This window comes from Heteronotia binoei, chromosome 4 (assembly GCF_032191835.1).
Source record: "Heteronotia binoei isolate CCM8104 ecotype False Entrance Well chromosome 4, APGP_CSIRO_Hbin_v1, whole genome shotgun sequence".
NCBI lineage: Eukaryota > Metazoa > Chordata > Lepidosauria > Squamata > Gekkonidae > Heteronotia > Heteronotia binoei.
The window spans coordinates 137122218-137144892 of record NC_083226.1 but is presented as its reverse complement, the minus strand read 5'-3'; the positions used below and the strand labels follow the sequence as shown (position 1 = coordinate 137144892).

General features: G+C 40.8%; 1 protein-coding gene across 2 annotated transcripts in view; it reads right to left on the bottom strand.

The window, feature by feature from the left end:
• The window catches only part of AGGF1 (angiogenic factor with G-patch and FHA domains 1), a 40669-nt gene that overhangs the window by 5585 nt on the left and 12409 nt on the right, over positions 1 to 22675 (bottom strand). Inside the window, exons 6-10 of one of the 2 annotated variants that reach the window (XM_060235850.1) lie at positions 14049 to 14118; positions 4263 to 4374; positions 945 to 996; positions 712 to 813; positions 330 to 495 (exon numbers count right to left, since the gene is read on the bottom strand). In XM_060235850.1, coding sequence (XP_060091833.1) covers positions 330 to 495; positions 712 to 813; positions 945 to 996; positions 4263 to 4374; positions 14049 to 14118 — 502 coding nt within the window. Of the gene's footprint in view, positions 1 to 329; positions 496 to 711; positions 814 to 944; positions 997 to 4262; positions 4375 to 6408; positions 6755 to 14048; positions 14119 to 22675 lie in introns of both variants that reach the window. The other variant, XM_060235849.1, reaches the window with a different exon arrangement.

Here is a 22675-nt window from a genome sequence, read left to right as displayed (position 1 = left end):
CATCTCTAACCTAAAAATGTATATACAACAGATGTCTAATTGCAAGTGAAACAATAAGATAGCTGTTTGAGATAGCTGATACAGAAGCACATAACTTTAGATAAAAGGGTCTTCATTTTTATTTTGTGAAAAGCACCTCCAAACTTCAATACTGGAGAACCAACTTTCAAAATGCTAAACATCCTTCAGAAACTTTCATCACTAAATCTTTGCATATTTGCTTTTAGGTACCCTTAAATGTACATTTACGACAGCATTCCCCAACATCATTCTGCTCTTCTTGCAAAGTGCCAGTATTGTTCTCATAACCAACAATTTTTATTACTTACTGGAAGATTCATTTTTCTTATCAAGGCGAAGATGGGCTCTGACTTGCCCTGGCTCACATCCATCACAGGTTTCACTGCCAGGGTGTATGTGAAACGACAGTACAGTTTCTCCAATTTTGACTTCATCACCATGTTCCAGAACATAAGGATCACTTTTTGCTTTAGGCTACAGCAAACAATTTTTTAAAAAGTTAAACTGCAAATACTGGTAAGACATCCCTGAACAGCTTCTTCTGAAAAAGATCAATAAATATCTAATGCAAGAGGCTACATTGGGAGTACAGAGCAAGATGCTGATACTGATGTAAGGACAGAGGGATGGAGATTTCTGGTGGTAAACAAAGGGGAGGAATCTAGGCAATAGAATTTTTAACATGCTCACCTGCAGTATTTGATTTCCATTAATCACAGTACCATTCTGACTGCCTTGATCCACAAGAACATAATTCTGCAATTCGTGATCAAAGTATACTTCTGCATGAAACTAATTGTAAAATAGAAGTTAATATAAAATATGTTCCTCTTATTAATACTGCCAAAAAAGAACAGATAATTCTAAACACAGCAACTCAATAGATTCTCAAATTATAGTACAAATGTCAAAAAATTAATTACCTTACTAATTCCAACTTCTGGAATCTGTAGTGTGTGTTCCATACCCTTCTCTCTGTAAAAAATGACAAGTGTTAATGCTCACAGGGAGAAGTTCTGTGAGAGGCTTCCCTTAGTAATCCAAATAAACCTTGAGACCTTGATTAGAGACAGCAAATGTGTACTGGTGAGAGTGCTGGCCTAGGATCTGAGAGACCCAGGTATGAACTCCTATTCTGCCAGGGAAGCTTGCTGGATAATCTTGGGCCAGACACACACTCTCATGGTCTGTTCACACTACACTAAATAATGCATTTTACATCTAGATTTTTACCATGTAAGAATAGCAAAAATCCACATGTAAAACACAGTGTAGTGTGAACGCACCATCAGACTGACCTACCTTTTAATAGATATGTGAAGACCTGGGGGAAAGTTCCCTCCTGGGCTCCCCGCCACCCCCCCCCCCCCAAATTTTTCTATTGGAAAAATAGGACATTTGGGGGAGTACTGAAAAACTTCCTATAAAATATTTTCTATGTTTGAGTGAAATGCTTTTAAATACAAGGTGTATGCTGTAGAGTCTACAGCGTAGATATACATAGCTCTTAAATCAAAGATGCATTTCTACACCTAGAAGGATATTTATCTTCACAAGGGGAGCATGGGGGGGTGGTTATTACTTTTCAGCTGCTGCATATCTTCTATTGTGTTTTGACCTTTTAATCTCTCCCTCAAACCACTGTGACACATATACCCACAGACTGGGTGAAAAGTAGCTTGTTGCCCTACTTTGCAGGAGAAAAGAGATCAGGAGTTGGGGCAAAAACTACACCAAAGTCTCAAGAAAACTGAAAGTTTCATTAAAATGTAACACTCTCTAACTGGATAGCAAAAAATAAAGTACATAAGGTGCTGTAAACAGCAGAGCAGTAAGCACTGGTTATAGTTTCAATTTTGCTTGTACAAAACTAAGGCATTTATAACTTTTAAATTTCATAAATATGTCAAATATTGCAATTTTACGTGCTAAGTTAATTGTAAATGATGTTTTGTGTTGTCACAGCAGTAAAAAAGGAGGTTTGATAGGTCACTAAATATTGCATATATTTCCATCCCCCCAAAAATTTCCATTTGTTTTTTTTTGGGGGGGGGGACAACTTTTCCCCTCATGGTTTCAAAATTTCTGGAAATCTTACATCTCTACCTCACAAGCTTGTTGTGAGGGTAGGAGAACAATGTAATCTACACTGGATCCCACTGGGGAGAAAGACAAGATATAAATGAAGTAAATAAAGATAAAAATGTATTGGAGGGGGGGAAGGTCCCCTGGGATGTCTTTCTGTAATTGTTCCAATGACAAGTTTTTGGGGGACACAAAAATTAACCCCTATGAAATATTTTTGTCAGAATGAAATGGGTTTAAGACAATATGTTACTCACTTTGGTGGCTCATGGAGCACCACATTCACAGTTGCCATTATCCAAAGAACCACATTTACTTTTATCCCTGGCATGAGGCCTGCACTGCAGAGAGGCTTACAATTTGACCACAGGCAGGCCATTCCATAAAGTGGGAACCACAATGGGGAAAGAACACGTATGGGCAGTTGTTGATTTTGCCCATTTGCAGGTTGGCACATGCAGAAGGCCCTGCTCGGATTACCTAAGCTGCTGTGGCAGATAATAGGAGAGAGGCAGTCCTGCAGATATGAAGGACTTTTATATGAAGGTCTTTGTAGATGATAGCCAATACCTTAAATTGAGCATGGTAACTGACAAGCAGCCAGTGCACTGACTGTAGAATGGGAGTAATATGCACTCTCTGCCAAGTTGAGGACAACAGCCGGACTGCAGCATTCTGCACTAGCTAGTGTTCACAAATTGATTTTTGAGGGGAAACCAATGTACACATCACAGTAGTCTAATCTCAATGTTACCGTGGGGTGGATCCAGGTAGCCAGATCAGCCGTATCAAGATAAGAGACCATTTTATGGGCTAGGCTGAGTTGGAAGAAAACCCTTTTGGAGCACATTAATTTGCTTCTCCAGGAATAATGCTAGGTCCAGTATAACACCAAGGCTCTTAACGAAATCAATTAGGGTCAGCTGAACTCCCATCAAAAGTGGGGAGCAGAATGTCCTTCAAGTTCTCCACCTTGTCAACCAGCGCTACCTGTCTTTTCAATTTGTTTACTTCTGGCCAATTTACCATAGTAGCCAGGCAGTTATTCAGGACTTCTACTACATCACCAGATTTGAATAAGAGTATATAGACCTGGGCATCATCCGCATATTGATGACAACCAACTTCAGTGCTACAGCTAATTTGTTTTAAAGGCTTTACATAGCAATCGAAAAGTATGGGAGACTGAATTTCACCCAGCAGAAGCCCACAGGATAGGTCCTATGCTTTTTTATAGAACAGCATCAATTTTAAAATTCTCCCTTTATTCAGAATCTGCCCAATACCAGCTTAACTTCAAGCCATTGTAATAATTTGGTTCACATGCCTCAATATCCTATTCTGGATAAGCTAATTACTATTTCAGAGCCCAATTTATCTTGCACATACATTTTGTAGTATTCCTGAATTCTTCCTGGATTTGTCATACAGGAATTTTAAATTTCTTACCTCCCCCACCCCCTTGAAGATGATGATTTTGGATCTATATCCCACCCTATACTCTGAATCTCTGGAGTCTCAGAGCGGTCACAATCTCCTGCTGCTGGAATGGCCTTGGGTCAGCCATAGCTCTGGCAGAGGTTGTCCTTGAAAGGGCAGCTGCTGTGAGAGCCCTCTCCAGCCCCACCCACCTCACAGGGTGTCTGTTGTGGGGGAGGAAGATAAAGGAGATTGTGAGCCGCTCTGAGACTCTTCGGAGTGGAGGGTGGGATATAAATCCAATATCTTCTTCTTCTTTACCTTTCTCCTGACCCTGCACAACAGACACCCTGTGAGGTTGGTGGGGCTGAGAGAGCTCTTACATCAGCTGCCTTTTCAAGGACAACTCCTACGAGAGTTATGGCTGACCCAAGGCCATTCCAGCAGCTGCAAGTGGAGGAGTGGGGAATCAAACCTGGTTCTCCCAGATAAGAGTCCGTGGACTTAACCACTACACCAAACTGGCTCTCCTATTAAGGCAAATAGGATTTACCAGCCAATTTGTATAGTCAAAATGTATATATGCTCACTAAAGTTATGGACCTCATCAGCTAAAGCTGTTCAAAAACTCTGTGAAGTAAAATGAATACACTGGGTACAAGACAGAACACAAAAGCTGATGACCATAGCTTCACAAGAGTGTACATAAGAACATATAAGAATATAAGTTACATTACCTTCCTATAGTGGCAGGCTTGACAGCTGTGATGATGTACAGAGATCCCATCTGCAGAACTGGTGATCTAATTACAATTACCCTGATACAAGGTGGCCAGATCTGATCTCCATCTAAATTCATTTTAATAAGTAAACATTAGACAAAGCAATGTCAGCCTCTCCCGTAACACTTTCAATTTTCAAACTAATTAGGTACTATGTAACTGCTATATCAGTTCAACTAAATTGACAAATGTGGCAAAATCCTGTTAAAAATAGTGTACAAGCACCTCCACTAAGATAACTTTGACAGGTACATTTCCCCAGGTTTTATCATTAGCTTACCAGCATCATAGAATCAGTACAGCACAATTGCAGTTGTTTCTGGTAGCAATCGAGGCCAACTGCCAGAACTCTTGTTTTGGAGAGCAAAAACAGAGCTAAATTCAGCTCCCAAAGTGATGGAACTACATCACTAGACAGAATGAAAGTAACAAAGAGGGCAGGTAGTGTACCCAAGACAAAAGAGTTTTCATAACAACAGAGGAAAGAAAACATCAGGGCTCTTTTCATGATCTTTACTTCTTAGGCAACATGAAGATTTACTACATGACAGCTATCTGACCATTTAAGAACTGAGGCCTCATTTGAAGTACTGTGTCCAGTTTTTTGGTGGTATCCCCCCCAGTATCTCAAAAAGGATGTTGCAGAGCTGGAAGAGGTACAAAGACAGCTACCAAGGTAACTCAGAAGGATGCAACATCTTTCCTATGAAGAAAGGCTAAAAAGTGTGAGACTTTTTAGGTTAAAAATATAACTGAGGGGGGATATGATGAAAGTTTTATAAAATTATGGATGGGGTGGACAAAGTGGATAGAAAAAAAAACTTCATTTCTCCCCCATAATATATTATTTATTTATTTTTGCATTTATATCCCGCCCTCCCCGCCGAAACAGGCTCAGTGTGCTGTCACCCAATGAAGTTACCGGACAACAGATTCAGAACAGAAAAAGATATTTTTTGTTCATCAAGAAAGTTGTGGAATTCACTGCCAGCAAATGTTGCATGGATGATATTAAAAGGGATTAGATAGCGAATGTAGCATGGATGATCAGCGGCTGCTAGCCACAGTAAAGGGAACATCCACATTTGGAGGCAGCAAACCTCTGAATACCAGTGCCAGGAGGCAACACAGAAAGGCCTCAGCCTCTATACCCTGTTTATTTGTTCTTTCAGAGTTACTGGCTAGCCACTTTGTGGAACAGACTGCTGGATGAGATGTATGATTGATCTGATCTAGTAGGTTCTTCCCTCATGATAGGGAAGAAATGTCAACTTTTCCACTACTCCATGTAAAACTTCAAAATTATGGACTGCTGAGTGGAGTTTAAATTTGCTGTAATCCACGGATGGATTAAACCCAAGTCCTTGTATTCTAGAAGCAAAGCAACACTGGAGAGCTCAGAGACTTTGAAACACTGCTATGCCAACCAATATCAACAATGGCAAGCTCTGAATTTCAGTAAAATGTTTTTTTGTTCTATCCAGAAACAATGTCTTCTAAAGATAGCACACACAACTCTCTCCAAACCTTGCTTTACCTACAAAGAACAGTTAATGAAGTGTCACACAGATCCAGTTTCATATTCTGTGGGTTTCATTTGAACATGTTTTCTGGAAATTACTGCATATCTGAACTCTCACCACAGCAACTGAAGCTTCAAATACTGTGGCAGGTATAATAAACTCTAGGCTTGCCAAAAAGCTCACCTGGCAAGTCGCATTTTTATGAGGCACACATAAGAAACTAGCAGTGTCCAGTAACTGTATCCATCAGGAAGAATAATAGGGATTCTATATATTTTATCCCTATTACATGTATATTTTCTACTAGCAAGTCAATCTCTAAGCAGCAGGAAAAAACAGTATAAAACATCTTTATCCAACTGCTTCTGCATAGATATAATCTATATTTACTTGTAATAATATTAGGAGAACATGAGAAAAGAATACTGGAAAACTTTTACCATTTCACTGAAGACTGGTTTTGAGACATGAAGCATCCAGACAAGAAGATTTCAGTTTTTATCCTCGTCATTTCCTTTTTTTGTTTGTTTCACAAACTTAACATTTTTAAGAATATTTCATATAAAGCCAGAATTCACCTTCACTGTCAGTTTCTTCTGAATTTATACTTTCTTCGCTTGTTACTTCATCTTCACTACTATAATCCTCCTGTTCAGAATCTGTAATTTCCCCTTCTTCTGGTTCACTCTCCGACTCCGTCTTACTATCGTCCATCAGAAAAACAGTGCATCGTTTTACCTTCTTGGCAAGATTTAAACTGGTGCCATTTGTGGTACTTGGGTCCTGGGATGCTAGGCTGTTTCTTGTACCATTGTCCACTTTAGCCTTTTTCACATTTGGAAATTCTTCCTCTTCTGGAGAACTTAGCTCATTAGCATTGGAAAGACAATTCAGAGTGCTGGATGATTTTTGCTCATCTGAATCCTGGGGATTTATAGAAAAATCAAACTTGAGGTATTTTAACATTTTTTGTAATGGCTGGTTTCTTTTCATTAACCTGTAAGCAAACTCGTTTATTTAAAGGTATTTTGTGTGGAAAAGTGGAACTGGAATCAGTTGATATCCGTTCAAGTAAAACCATTTTAATTTAAGGTGTTATGGCTACAGTCCTCTTCAGTGCTCAGATATTACAATCATAGATCTTCAAATCCCTTCACTGACTTTTAGAGATTCTGTCTTCACTAACTTTTTTTCAAAAAGCCAAAGATGTTGTTCTATATATGCATTTGCAGAGACTTCTAGGTTGCTCCTACTATCCTTCCTCTACCCCAGTAGGAATTCATGTGTTTGTAGCATCCATTGTTTCAGTGGTCCACAACTACACTGAACAGCAAATTTGCTTCCAAGATGTATCAAGAAGAATATGGAGAACAGCCACAACACACTGCCCACCCTCAGCCTTGAGATATCACATGCCAGCTTAGAATGGTTTCTGAAACTGCCCTAGGACTGGCTGGCCACATGGAAAGACATACCTGCTGAGTAATTATCTACCACCTCCTACCATCCTAACATTTTAAAAGGGATCCATTCAGCTGTCAGTATTAACACCCTGATAGTCTTTATAAATCATCCAATATGAACAGCATTACTTAACAGTTCAAACAATGTCCCATGTAGAACTGCTGATTAGCAATTCCCATCTATTGCTGAAAACAGGAACATAACTATACAGTTACAAAATTAATACACTCATGCAGCCTTGCAAAACTGTCTTACAAATCCAAGGAATCTTATGTCAATGCAAGTCTGTCTTATACAGTGCAGATTTATGATTAATGCACAAAGTTTAAAAATACTACAGCGTTTAATGCCAAGTTACTATGGGGGAGTTATGCCGGTGGGACTATGGGAAGGAGACAGAGACACATGATAATGCTTAGTCCCCTTCCTACCTACGTCCCAACCTGAGGATGCTGGTTGTGCGGCCAGAAAAATATACCCTTCTCTGACACTGATGCTGTGAATAAGACCTCTGTCCTGCAGGATTACCTGGCAGACCAAAATGTAGGCTGGCTTGCATGACCAAAACATGAGTGAGGGAGGGCCAGCTCTCTCCTTCCACAGTCCTTTACAAGTCCCAAACTAATGGGTGGGGGGTGCTTATCCGGGGTGTCTTTCTCCTTCAGGGTGCTACCTGCACCCAAAATTGCCAGCATTGAATGTGCTGGCCTAGTGTGGGAAGATGAGGAGAGTCTGCCTATCTGGCTGGTGTACTGACTGCCTAACATATCAGCAGATATCTTGCCAAGCCAGTTAGAGGCTGATATTCCCAGTGGGTTCGAAGGAGGCAGTGGTGTATCTGCTCTTGAAGAAGCCATCATTGGATGCTGTGGTTCTTACCAACTACTGCCTGGTTTCGTATCTTCTATTTCTGGGCAAGGTGGTTGAGAGACCAGTGAATGAACAGCTCCAGGTCTTCTTGGATGATGCCTCCACCCTGGACCCATTCCAGCCTGGTTTCTGCCCTGGCGATGGGACGGAGACCACACTGGTTGCCCTTGTGGATGACCTCCAGAGACACCTGGATTGAGGCGGGCCAGTGCTGCTGCTGCTTCTTGATCTGACAGCAGCTCTTAACATGGTCAGTTATGATCTTCTGACCCACTGCATCACTGATGCAAGGATAAGGGGGATTGCTTTACAATGGTTTTCCTCCTTTCTCCATGGTCGGGAACAGAGGGTGGCACTTGAGATGATATCTCAGCGCTACCCACTGGAATGCGATGTGCCGCAGGAGGTGATCCTCTGTCCAATGCTGTTCAATATCTACATGCACTCCTTCGCCCAGCTGGTCTGGGAATTTGGGCTGGGTTGCCATCGGTATGCTGATGACACCCAACTTTATCTGTTAACAGATGGATGGCCAGACTCTGCCCCAGTGTTTTGGACAGCGCATTGTGACCCATAGATGGATGGCTACAGCAGAGCTAGCTGAAATTAAATCCAATAAAGATGTAGATCCTGCACCTGAGCTATGGGGATTTGGGGTCAGGAATCCTGCTCCCAGTGCTTGGTGGAGCATCACTGATGCCAGCACCAAGGATGAGGAGCCTTGGGGTGATCCTGGATGCCTTGCTTTCCATGGAAGTCTAGATCACTACTGTTGCCAAGTCAGTCTTTTATTATCTCTGGCTGGTTAGCAACAAGTTCCCTATCTCAACCCCCTCCTCCTCCAGGACTTAGCTACAGTGATCCATGCAATGGTCACTTACAGGTTGGATTACTGTAACTTGGTCTACACAAAGCTGCTGTTGAACCTGATCTGGAAACTGCAGCTAGTGCAGAATACAGCAGCGTGCTTGCTGATGGTGACATCTGTGAAGACATGCATTCAGGCAGTGCTACACCAACTGGCTGCCTATTGAGTACTGGATATGGTTCAAAGTTATGGTGATGACCTTGAAAGCCCTGTGCAGCCAGAGATCAGCATACTTATGGGTCCATCTCTCCCTGTATGTGTTCTGGTCGAGAGAAAGAGATTGAGTTTCTTGATGCTCTCAATGACTGTGCTATGGAGCAGATGGTCTCAGAACCTACCAGGGGTGGGGCGATCCTGGATCTGGTCCTAAGTAATGCCCAAGACTTGGTGAGAGACGTAAAAGTGATTGCGCCGCTTGGGAACAGTGACCATAATGTTATTGATTTCACCATTTGTATAAATAGGGAGTTGCCCAAAAAGACCGCCACAACCACATTTAACTTTAAAAGGGGTAAATTCTCTGAGATGAGGAGGCATGTGAGGAGGAAACTGAAAGGAAAGGTAAATACGGGCAAAACCCTTGGGGAAGCTTGGAGACTATTTAAAACTATAATCCTAGAAGCTCAGATAAAATACATACCACAAGTTAGGAAAGGCACAAACAGGTATAAGAAGAGGCCAGCATGGTTAACAAACAAAGTAATGGAAGCTGTAAAAGGTAAGAAGGACTCCTTTAAGCGGTGGAAAACCAGTCCAAGTGAGATTAATAAAAGGGAACACAGGCAGTGGCAAATCAAATGCAAGACTGTGATCAGGCAGGCAAAAAGGGACTATGAGGAGCATATTGCAAAAAACATAAAGACCAACAATAAAAATTTCTTCAAATATATTAGAAGTAGGAAACCAGCCAGGGAAGCAGTGGGGCCCTTGGATGACCATGGGGTAAAAGGATTACTGAAGGAGGATGGGGAAATGGCTGAGAAGCTGAATGCATTTTTTGCCTCCGTCTTCACCGTGGAAGATGAGAAGTGTTTGCCCGCCCCAGAACCACTAATATTGGAAGGGGTGTTGAAAGACCTGAGTCAGATTGAGGTGACAAAAGAGGAGGTCCTACAACTGATAGACAAATTAAAAACTAATAAGTCACCGGGTCCGGATGGCATACATCCGAGAGTTCTGAAAGAACTCAAAGTTGAACTTGTGGATCTTCTAACAAAAATCTGTAATCTTTCATTGAAATCTGCCTCCGTTCCTGAGGACTGGAAGGTAGCAAATGTCACCCCCATCTTTAAAAAGGGTTCCAGAGGAGATCCGGGAAATTACAGGCCAGTCAGTCTGACTTCAATACCGGGAAAGTTGGTAGAAACCATTATCAAGGACAGAATGAGTAGGCACATTGATGAACACGGGTTATTGAGGAAGACTCAGCATGGGTTCTGCAAGGGAAGATCTTGCCTCACTAACCTGTTACATTTCTTTGAGGGGGTGAACAAACATTTTAGGGTTTTAGGAGGGTTTTATATGATGTGTTATAGTTTTTATATTGGTCTATGACTGTAATAAAGTTCATTCATTCATTCATGTGGACAAAGGAGACCCGATAGATGTTGTTTACCTTGACTTCCAGAAAGCTTTTGATAAAGTTCCTCATCAAAGGCTCCTTAGAAAGCTTGAGAGTCATGGAGTAAAAGGACAGGTCCTCTTGTGGATCAAAAACTGGCTGAGTAATAGGAAGCAGAGAGTGAGTATAAATGGGCAGTCTTCGCAGTGGAGGACGGTAAGCAGTGGGGTGCCGCAGGGCTCGGTACTGGGTCCCATCCTCTTTAACTTGTTCATAAATGATTTAGAGTTGGGAGTGAGCAGTGAAGTGGCCAAATTTGCGGATGACACTAAATTGTTCAGGGTGGTGAGAACCAGAGAGGATTGTGAGGAACTCCAAAGGGATCTGTTGAGGCTGGGTGAGTGGGCGTCAACGTGGCAGATGCGGTTCAATGTGGCCAAGTGCAAAGTAATGCACATTGGGGCCAAGAATCCCAGCTACAAATACAAGTTGATGGGGTGTGAACTGGCAGAGACAGACCAAGAGAGAGATCTTGGGGTCATGGTAGATAATTCACTGAAAATGTCAAGACAGTGTGCGTTTGCAATAAAAAAGGCCAACGCCATGCTGGGAATTATTAGGAAAGGAATTGAAAACAAATCAGCCAGTATCATAATGCCTCTGTATAAATCGATGGTGCGGTCTCATTTGGAGTACTGTGTGCAGTTCTGGTCGCCGCACCTCAAAAAGGATATTATAGCATTGGAGAAAGTTCAGAAAAGGGCAACTAAAATGATTAAAGGGCTGGAACACCTTCCCTATGAAGAAAGGTTGAAACGCTTAGGGCTCTTTAGCTTGGAGAAACGTCGACTGAGGGGTGACATGATAGAAGTTTACAAGATAATGCATGGGATGGAGAAAGTAGAGAAAGAAGTACTTTTCTCCCTTTCTCACAATACAAGAACTCGTGGGCATTCGATGAAATTGCTGAGCAGACAGGTTAAAACGGATAAAAGGAAGTACTTTTTCACCCAAAGGGTGATTAACATGTGGAATTCACTGCCACAGGAGGTGGTGGCGTCCACAAGCATAGCCACCTTCAAGAAGGGGTTAGATAAAAATATGGAGCAGAGGTCCATCAGTGGCTATTAGCCACAGTGTGTGTGTGTGTGTGTGTGTGTGTGTGTGTATATATATATATATTTATTTGGCCGCTGTGTGACACAGAATGTTGGACTGGATGGGCCATTGGCCTGATCTAACATGGCTTCTCTTATGTTCTTATGTTCTTATGTATATGCCCTGGAGACCCCTGTACTCTGTTGATCAACATATCCTGGTAGTCCCCAGCCTGAAAGATGTCCAATTAGCCCCAACCAGGTTTCTCTGCTTTGGTCCTGGACTAATGGAATAGGCTCCCAGCTGAGATCAGGAATCTTCGGGACTTGCTACAGTTCCACAGAGCCTGAAAAATGGAGCTGTTCTTCCAGGCCTTTGGTTGAGGTAGCAGACATCCAACCATCTTGGCGCCTCCTCTGTCCACAGCACCAGTCCCAGTGCAAAGATTAACATCTTGCAGGAGGCATTATGGACCACCTGAATGCTGTCAGTTATGCTGCCATCTTGTTTTGTACAGTTTTAAATCTGGTTTTAGATTATATGTTTTTATCAATTATTATGTTTTATAGGTTGTGACCACCCTGAGCCCACTTGTGGGGTGGGATATAAAACCAATAAAATAAATCCTTACACAAATATTCTTGCTCAGTTCAAATTTGATAATTCTCTGATGTATTGGGCTACATAATCTCAACTACTAATGTGTTCCTCAGCATCCATCCCCAGCACCCAAGAAGTGGAGCTTTGTATTTCTCCTTCCTAAGTGTAACAAGCTCTCATTAAGCAACAAGCATCTATTCTTGTTTTCTTTTTCTAAGCTCACTGAAACACTTATTTGTTGGTATTAATATACTGTTACTTCATTCACAACTGTGATCCACGCAACGGTCACCTCGAGACTAGACTACTGCAATGCCCTCTACATGGATTTCCCCCCATGTGAAAAGTAAAAAGCCACCCACAGAAAAGGGGAGTATACACAGTTTTGTGTGACTCCTTTTCTTCTCCAAGTTACTCCTTGATTGATATGAGAAAATATATATTTCCATTTTTCCCAGAAGGGGAACTGCTGGGCAGATGCAAATGGAGTGTCTATCCAGATGCTACCCCATTACTTTGTGTAGGTGCAACAGCATTACAGATGTAACAAACACGAATTTGAGCAGACTTTGGAGGATGGTGGAAGACAGGAGGGCCTGGCATGACTTTGTCCATGGCGTCACAAAGAGTTGGACTTGACTGTGCGACTGAACAACAGCAAAAACAGGGAAAGGAGCAAGGGGAGTGACTGTAACAGTGAATGGCTAGAGAGGGGAGTGTGTGGATGCCATTCCCACATTGGTCTCTGCTCTTGCAGGCAAGCATTTAATGTCCCTGTGCAGATGTAGGGATATATTCAATTTAGAGAAATATTCATTTTCTAGTGTTAAACTGTTAAGAAATATTAAACCCAGCATCTTCACAGATGCTTTTGCGGAAATTGTTAGGAGGCATAGAATTTATTATAAATGGAACTACATACTGTTAAAAGTTTTATTTAAGAGCTATAAACACTATACATCCTTTACAAATAAGCTTTATACATTTGATATCACAATTTCACTTAGTCATCCACCTTGCATTTGGACCTGAATTTTCAATATGACAAAACTAATAGAAAAAAATATGCACTCCTGCAGTAGGGCTCTACTTTAAAGATTCCTAAATTACTACAAACACACAAATTTGTTCTGACTTTCAAGCTGGAACCACAAACTAAATCAAAGATGAATGATGCTTTTTGGATTAAACAACCATGATTTTCTGACACTGTGAGATCTGATCTTAACTTTAGATGTTTTGCTACTGTACCAGGGGGAAAGCCCAAAGTTCTTAGAGAGGGACTTGTACAACTATTAATTTAAACCAGATCAAAGCTAATACAGCTGTGCAATTTGCCATTCACCCAATCTTCTCAGTAGGTAGGAAAGTGGCAAGCTAAATGTGTATTATCCCTTTGCTGCCAGTTTGTCTTAATGGGGCTTCTTTTCCTCCACCACACTGCTGGTTCTGATCCCAGCAAAACATTCCATTAGAAAGAAAGTTTCACAGATATGCTGAACTCTGTTTAGAAACAGCAACAATAATGAGGAAGCTTGTATAGCCACGCAAAGAAAAATGAGCACAACTACCTGGGGAGGAAAAGGGCAGTGACCCAACCAAGATATTTTTAAGGCTGGGGTAAACTGCTTTTAAGTCACAGCAAATGTCTAAATTAGCAGCATTTCCCCCCAATTCCTTGCTATGTCAATTAATTTTAAACTTCTCTCAGGCCCAGATATAAATATCCACTAATGGTTTTTGTGCCATAACTCTACCTTCACCAGCAGTTGCCAATCCAGAAGATGAAATCTTCAGATTAGCCATGGTTTCTGTCAATTGATGTACCTAAAGATGAACAGCAGCAAACAGTAAACTAAACAGTGTAAAAATGAAATCTGTATCAAGAGTATTATGGAAAGATTCTGCTTCCAAATCAACTTGTTTCTAAATTCTAAGGCTTATATTTTAACTTCTCACATATAAAAATACGCTGCCAGAAAGACAGTGATTTTTCTTTGCAACCAGGAGTTCCACCATGATATGAATACTGTGCAGTAATTTCTATGATTAGAAGTCCCAATTCCGACAAAGGATTACAAGGGTATCTTCCTATCACAGCAAACAAGTGGTAACATATAAGGATTGCTCCCTGCCTAAGCGTCATGTAGGCAACACCCATGGAAGGGGCAGAGAGATGTAAAGTGACTCCTTTTGTGACATCCTATAGGACACTTTGTCTGGCAGGTAAAGTAGAGGGGGCTTGGACTCCCCATCTTCTAGGAACTAGGCCTAGGTCTTGCCTGTATCAGCATAAAACACTGTAGCTAAACATATATGGCTGAGCTTAGAAACTTTACACAAAAAGATTCATTTTACAAGTCTCTCATGCAGAATCTCAGGATTTCAAAGGTGTCACAGCAGCCATAGGCCACACAGTTTCAATGGCTATTATGTGAATTACCTGATAGCTCACAAAAAGAAAGGCTTACCTCAGCCATTCACAAAGTGGCCTCCACACATCCTGGCATAGCACCTTTCCTTAATTTACTGAACAGCTGAGGAGCTGAGACAGATAACTAAGATGTTAGACTGAAGGACTTTGCTATGGCAACAAATAAAGCTTTCTTCCACTTCACCCCCATGCATCTGTGGGGTACTCTAGCTGCTGAATGGCTTATAAAGCAGGATCACTGATCTGGTCCTATCCCTTAAAAAGACTCAAACATCAAATCACTTATGATATTGGAATAAACATCAATTTATTCCAATATCATCGTCAAGCAGCTGCTTCTTGATATCACACAGATTGGTATTCATTGGTATCTTGCCTTTAAAGTGAACAAGAGGACTGGAAAAATACATGCAACATGTGCTGTAGATTTTTGGCCATCTTGACTAATAAAATCTAACTGGGCATACCAGTTTTTTCCATGGGTGGCAGGGACGGGGGAGCAGCCTGGGGTGGCAAAAACCCCAGCACCACCACCCCACACCGATCTGTGGAAAAAACTGTCTTCCATGAAACCGGTCCCTGGTGCTAAAAAGGTTGGGAATCACTGCTTTAGAACATGTGAGTGCACCCATCCTTTTACATATTTAATAAGCATAATAAGAAGTGCTGAAACAGTAACTGAACTGACACCTGGAACAGTGGGAGTGGGAGAAAAAGCAGCTTAATTGTCATTATCGCTACCCAATAAGTGTCCAAACAGTTAATTGGAGCAGCACTTGTGATATTTCTGGGGGTTAGTTTCAGTTTTTCCAAGGTAAAGCTGAAATATTATTAAAATCTACAGCACTATGGCCAGGAACCATACAATAATGAAACGTATTAACAACAGGACAGTGACATAGATACAATACAGTTCACCAGGGATGGTTAAACTGTGGCTTGGAAGCCACATGTGGCTCTTCCACACATATTGTGTGGCTCTTGAAGCTGTCAGCTGGCTTGGAGAAGGCATCTGCCTCTTGAAATCACTTCTCCAAGCCAAGCCAGACAGCGGCTTGGAGAATGCATTTATAGTTAAAGTTGCTTTCTTTCCCCCTCCCCATCTATCTTCCTTCCTTCTGGCTCTCAAACATCTGATGTTCATGTCTTGTGGCTCTCAAACATCTGACATGTTATTCTGTGTCGCTCTTGTGTTAAGCAAGTTTGGTCACCCCTGATGTATACTGTCTCCAAATCTTCCAAAGGTTCTTCTGTACCCAAGCAGTCTTCTTGCTGTAACGAAATGGTTAAAATGCTGGCAGTTGGTTGGTTTTAAAATGGCTGCTGTTTGTAGTTTTAGATGTTAAAGTGTCCTCCTCCTCTGACCTACAAAGCCCAGCGGTCCTTGGGCCTAAAAAGTGCAGGAAAAAGAACTTCCCCAAGGAGTACAACCTCCCAGGTAGATATGTTAGAGAAGTGTATAGGGAGAGAGGACTGTGTTTTTCTTCTGTTTTATTTGTGCCCTGTTGGTCCAGTTTAAGTTTTCCCTTGTAGTGTGCCAACTCTCCAGGGCCACCCTAAAGATTGGAGATTTCACCTCCAAACAAGGGGATTCAGCCAGAGGGGTCTCATTGTCCCTCTAAGACGGCAGTGACAAATTCAGTGAGTGGTGGCAGCGAACTAAGGTTACACCACCCCCTGGTGGGTGTAATCTTTCCTAAGTTCACTACCACCACTCACTGAATTTGTGGGGGCGGCAGCGGGACTTGCAAGTCACAGATGGCTAAAAGGACTGAGGGCAGGTGCGTGTTCCGCCACACAGGCTAACATAGCTACTCTTCTGGAATCAGCTGAAGAAAAGCTGCTACAGCTATTAATTATTTCTTGAATGCACTCAAAAACATAAAGTACAAGATTCAATAAAACCAAGAAGTAACTCAGTAACATCAGGGTATGTTTCATACACAACTGTTTCACATAAATATCTTTGCAATTCTGTTTACTTACATAGCCTAATACAAATTTAAACAGTTTCTCAGACAACATTGTACATGGTCACCTTTTGCATGATTTATTGTGAGACAATGTATTCAATGTTCATTAATGAGAGAAAAGTTAAACTAAATTTTCTAAAAATACTAAATCCTAGAAGTCAGAATTACTCTGCAGAATATACCTATATGTACCAGTGACCTTTATAGGCTCTTTATAGGCTTACTCTGTTGGCCTCTACAGGCTCAGAATTGGAATGGAAGCAGCCACAACAATTACAGAAGATCTATCATACTCCTATTAAAGATACATTAGGTAACAATTCTCATGCTTCACCTGTGAATTTGAACTAGCAGAACTGCATCTTCAGATTTACTTTAACTTTTCTCACTCACTATCACAAGGTATAAAACACCATTTCTATGAGTGAAAGATGCTTCCTGCACTAAGAAAAGTACCTCTGTATCCAGCCCACTGCCATACAGCACTCAAGTACAGAGCAGGTGACGGGTAATAGATTGCTGAATGGGTCCCCTCATTCTATATGCTTTTTCAAAAAGTTAGAATATTTATTTTGTATAACTCTGATCCATTAAACTGTGCCTCTTGGTACATATCCATATATTCTCATTGCCTACAACTGATTGAATTTTCTGAAGAACCACTGAGAATTTTAAAATTCTGAAACATCCACCATCAATCACAATCTTGCTTTTCTATGTATGAGGCACAAACTGTGGTATTTACTTCTATTCTTCTTGATAATTCTTCTGAGCACATTATAAATTAACTGAAACAAAACCGTCTACACAGTCTAAAGGTAAAGGTAGTCCCTTGTGCAAGCATCAGTCGTTTCCGACTCCGGGGTGACATCGCATCATGACATTTTCACAGCAGACTGTTTATGGTGGTTTGCCATTGCCTTCCCCAGTCATTTACAATTTACCCCCAGCAAGCTGGGTACTCATTTTACCGACCTTGGAAGGATGGAAGGCTGAGTCAACCTTGAGCTGGCTACCTGAACCCAGCTTCTGCCGGGATTGAACTCTGGTCGTGAGCAGAGCTTGGACTGCAGTACTGCAGCCTACCACTCTGTGCCATGGGGCTCTTTTTCTACACAGTCTGTCTATAACTAAAAAAAATGTTCAAATCATGCTAACACCAGCCCCTAACAACTTTTGAGTGTAACAAGTCTTTATTCTGTGTACAGGAATAAGTGTCTCTCTGCCTCCCCACCACAGAACTGGCAGCTACTGTGCGGTAGGGGAGTGGTGATCATGCCAGTATCTATTTCTGAGGAGCTGCCACATCAACTGGCCAGTGGAAGCTTGGAGAAGTGTTCAAGCACTAGTACATGGCACATGTGCAGCTTGCAGAGCCTACTTGAAATCTGACTGGAGGTGTTAGAGAAGGACATGATTGGCTACCCCCTCCAAACAACACAGGGACAGGTATTGATGGAAGGAGGAGGGGGCAGGGCAAACCAATTGTCTCCTGTTTCAAACAATTTTATTAGTAACATATGGTAATAAATTTCAGTTTCTTACATCATTAATAATTACTTTTTTAATCTACCCACCCCTCCCCCTGTTACTTGACTCCCGCTGGTGTTATATACTTAAAATCTTAATATTAAAGGTACCCTTAATTAATAACAAAAATTAATATCCTCCTCCCTCTTATACTTAGTCATTATTTATTTATTTATTTATTTATTTATTTATTTGATGGACTTATATCCCGCCCTTCTCACCGAAGTGTCTCAGGGCGGCTCACAACACAATGATTCATACAATTCCATTTAAAACATTTACAGATACAATAAAAGCATAGTTAATAAAACAAGATAAAATAAAGGCAGCGGTCTATAAGAGCATTTTGTTCCATCCAAAGATGTTCCATCCAAAATATCAGTTAGGTGTTATAGGCCTGCCGGAAGAGGGCTGTCTTGCAGGCCCTGCGGAACTGCCCTAGGTCCCGCAGGGCCCGCACCTCCTCCGGCAGCTGGTTCCACCAGTAAGGTGCCGCTGTTGAGAAGGCCCGATCCCTGGTGGATTTTAGGCGGGCCTCCTTTGGTCCAGGGACTACCAGCAGATTTTGTGAGCCGGAACGTAGTACTCTCTGGGGAACGTGTGGGGAGAGACGGTCCCTAAGGTAGGCAGGTCCTAGGCCATACAGGGCTTTAAAGGTAATGACCAACACCTTGTACTGGACTCGGAATGTTACTGGCAGCCAGTGCAGATCCCGGAGCCCCGGCCGAATGTGCTCCCATCTTGGGAGCCCTAATAGCAGCCGGGCAGCAGCGTTCTGCACCAACTGCAGTTTCCGGGTCCGGCACAAGGGTAGCCCCATGTAGAGGGCATTACAGTAGTCCAGCCTCGAGGTGACCGTAGCATGAATCACTGTTGCTAGGTCGTCGCGTTCCAGGAAGGGGGCCAACTGTCTCGTCCGCCTAAGGTGAAAAAAAGCGGACTTGGCAGTGGCTGCTATCTGAGCCTCCATCGTCAGAGAAGGCTCCAACAGCACCCCCAGGCTCTTGACCCTGCCCGACGCTGTCAGTGGTGCGCCGTCAAAAACTGGCAGGGGGATTTCCCTTCCCGGGCCGCAGCGACCCAAGCAAAGGACCTCTGTCTTCGCTGGGTTCAGCTTCAGCCCGCTCAGCCTAAGCCACCTAGCCACTGCCTGTAACGCCCGGTCCAGATTTTCTGGGACGCAGGCGGGCCGGCCGTCCATAAGCAGATAGAGCTGGGTGTCGTCTGCATATTGATGACAACCCAGCCCATACCTTCGGGCAATCTGGGCAAGGGGGCGCATATAGATGTTGAATAACAAATATCAAAAATTGTCCAATGTCCTTTTATTTTCCACTCTTTTTCTACGTATCTTCTGAACTTTTTCCACTCCATCTTAAATACTTCTAAATCATAGTCTCTTAAGGTTCTTGTTAACTTGTCCATTTCACTCCATGTCATAACTTTTACAATCCAATCCCATTTCTCTGGTATTGTTTCTTGCTTCCACAACTGCACACACAATGTCCTAGCAGCTGACAGCAAGTACCAGATTAAAGTTCATTCTTCTTCTGGAAATTTTTCCATTTGTAATCCCAACAGAAAAGTCTCTGCAACTTTGTTAAATTCGTATCCCAAGATCTTAGAAATCTCTTGTTGAATCATCTGCCAATACTCTTTCGCTCTTTCACAAGTCCACCACATATGGTAGAAAGAACCTTCATGTTTTTTACATTTCCAACATCTATCTGGCATCTTATTGTTCATCTTTGCCAACTTTTTAGGAGTCATATACCATCTGTACATCATCTTAAAACAATTTTCTTTAATACTCTGACATGTTGAGAGTTTCATAGAGTTCTTCCACAAATATTCCCATGTGTCCATCTGTATTTCTTTATTTACATTAATTGCCCACTTAATGATTTGAGATTTCACTACTTCATCTTCCGTAGACCAAAAGTAACATAGATTTTCAAAATTAATTTTTCATTATCTCCAAGCAGAACTTTTTCCATTTCTGTTTGTTCTCGTCTTATTCCTTCAGTTTTAACATCTCTTTCCACCAAACTTTTTATTTGTTGCATTTGAAACCAATCATATTTATTATTCAACTCTTCAGCAGTTTTCAATTCTATTTTACCGCTTTGTATTTTTAGTAATTGATTATATGACATCCCTTTATCGTCTCCTGTCTCAGCTGTTATTACTTCTGCTGGCACTATCCATAGTGGTTTTCTTTCATCGCCATATTTCTTGTACTTCATCCAAATATTTAGTAGATTATTTCTCATATAATGATGAGAAAAAAAACATCCAACTTTTTCTTTCCATAGTACATATAAGCGTGCCAGCCAAATTTATTTCCATAACCTTCCAACATTAAAAGTTTTTTATTCAACAGCGTCACCCAATCTTTTATCCACACTAGACAAACTGCTTCATGATATAATCTTAAATCTGGTAGTTGAAATCCTCCTCTTTCTTTAGCATCCGTTAAAACTTTCATTTTAATCCTTGGGTTTTTCCCGGCCCATACAAATTCTGAAATCGTTCTTTGCCATTTATTAAATTCTTTACTGTCTTTCACAATCGGAATAGTTTGAAAAAATTCATTATTCTTGGCAAAATGTTCATCTTAATTGCAGCTATTCTACCAAGCAATGACAAATTAAGCTTGTTCCATTTTATCATATCTTCATCCATTTTATGCCACAACTTTTCATAATTGTTTTTAAACAGATCAATATTTTTCATTGTTATTTCCACGCCCAAATATTTTACTTTAGGGGTAACTTCACATCCTGTTAATCTCTGCAATTCCTTTTGTTTACTTACTTGCATATTTTTACACAAAATTTTTGACTTTTCTTTATTAACATAAAGTCCCGCCAATTCTCCAAAATCTTGTATTTTGGCTAACAACGAAGGTGTTACTTGCATAGGATTTTCATTTATAAACATTATATCATCTGCAAATGCTCTATATTTATAGGAAAATCCTTTATTTCTCGTTCCTTCAATTTCTTCATCTTGTATTTGCATCAATAAGATTTCAAGAGTCATTAGAAGCAACAATGGTGAAAGCGGACAACCTTGCCTTGTACCTTTGCTGATTAGTCAATTCTTCTGTAAGATCTGCATTTATACATAACCTTGCATGTTGTTCAGTATAAATTGCTTTTATCATTCTTATAAAGTTTCCCCCCAACTTTATTTTCTCCATTACTGCAAACATAAAGATCCAATTCAAATTATAAAAAGCTTTCTGCGTCCGCAAAGAATAGCGCAACTTCCTTCTCTGGATGTCTTTCATAGTATTCTACAATATTTACAACAGTTCTAATATTGTTTCTTATTTGCCTTTTAGGGAGAAAACCCGCTTGGTCTTCCTTTATAAAGTTTATTAGATATTGTTTAAGCCGTTCTGCCAAGATTCTTGTGTATATCTTATAATCATTGTTTAATAACGAGATTGGACTATAGTTCTTTACATTAGTGACATCTCTATCTTCCTTTGGAATCAACGAAATTACTGCTTCCTTCCATGTATTTGGTATTTTCCCATTTATTCTTATCACATTCATTAATTTTTGAAGTTTCGGTATTAATTCTTCTTTAAACGTTTTAAAATTTTTTGCCGTAAATCCATCTGGTCCAGGTGCATTTCCAATTTTCATTGCATTGATCACTACTTCAATTTCTATTTTTTCAATTGGATCATTCAAAACTTTTCCCATATAATCAATTAAGGGTGCTATTTTAATCTTCTGCAAATACGCTTCCATCTTTTCCTTCTTCACTTTAACAACTTTAAATAGTTTAGCATAATATTTTAAAAATTCTCTTAATTCGTTCTTGATCTACCATCTCTCTTCCATCAGCCACAATTTTATTAATAATTTTACTTTCTCTCTTTTTCTTCAATTGCCAGGCCAAATATTTTCCAGGTTTATTCGCTCACTCGAAAGCTTTCTGTTTTAATTTCTTCAAATTCCATTCCAATTCTTTATTTAACAGATGTCTCATTTGTGCTTGCAATATTGTAATCTCCCTTATAATTTTCTTTTTCCCTGGCCTTTTCCTTAATTCACCTTTTTTCTTAATTTCATTTTGAATGTCCAACATCTGTTTATCTTTTGCTCTCTTGTCTTTATTATTCAACGTTATTAGTAATCCTCTCATGACTGCCTTGTAGGCATCCCATACCATCTGAAATTCTATATCCTATGTCATTTACTTGGAAGTACGCTTTGGTTTCATCTAATTGGGCTTGCATTTTCTCTACTGAAGAAGACCTAGCACAAGTTTGTTTCGGGTCTGACATGTAAAAAAAGATAAAAAATTTTGATCTCACCAAATTAAATTTGAACCATCAGGTTTGATAAAGTGAAGCTTGCCCTTTCCAATGCACCCAATTTCGCTGTCCTCTGAGCCTCCCAGGTTCAGATATTAATGTTTAAAGCTT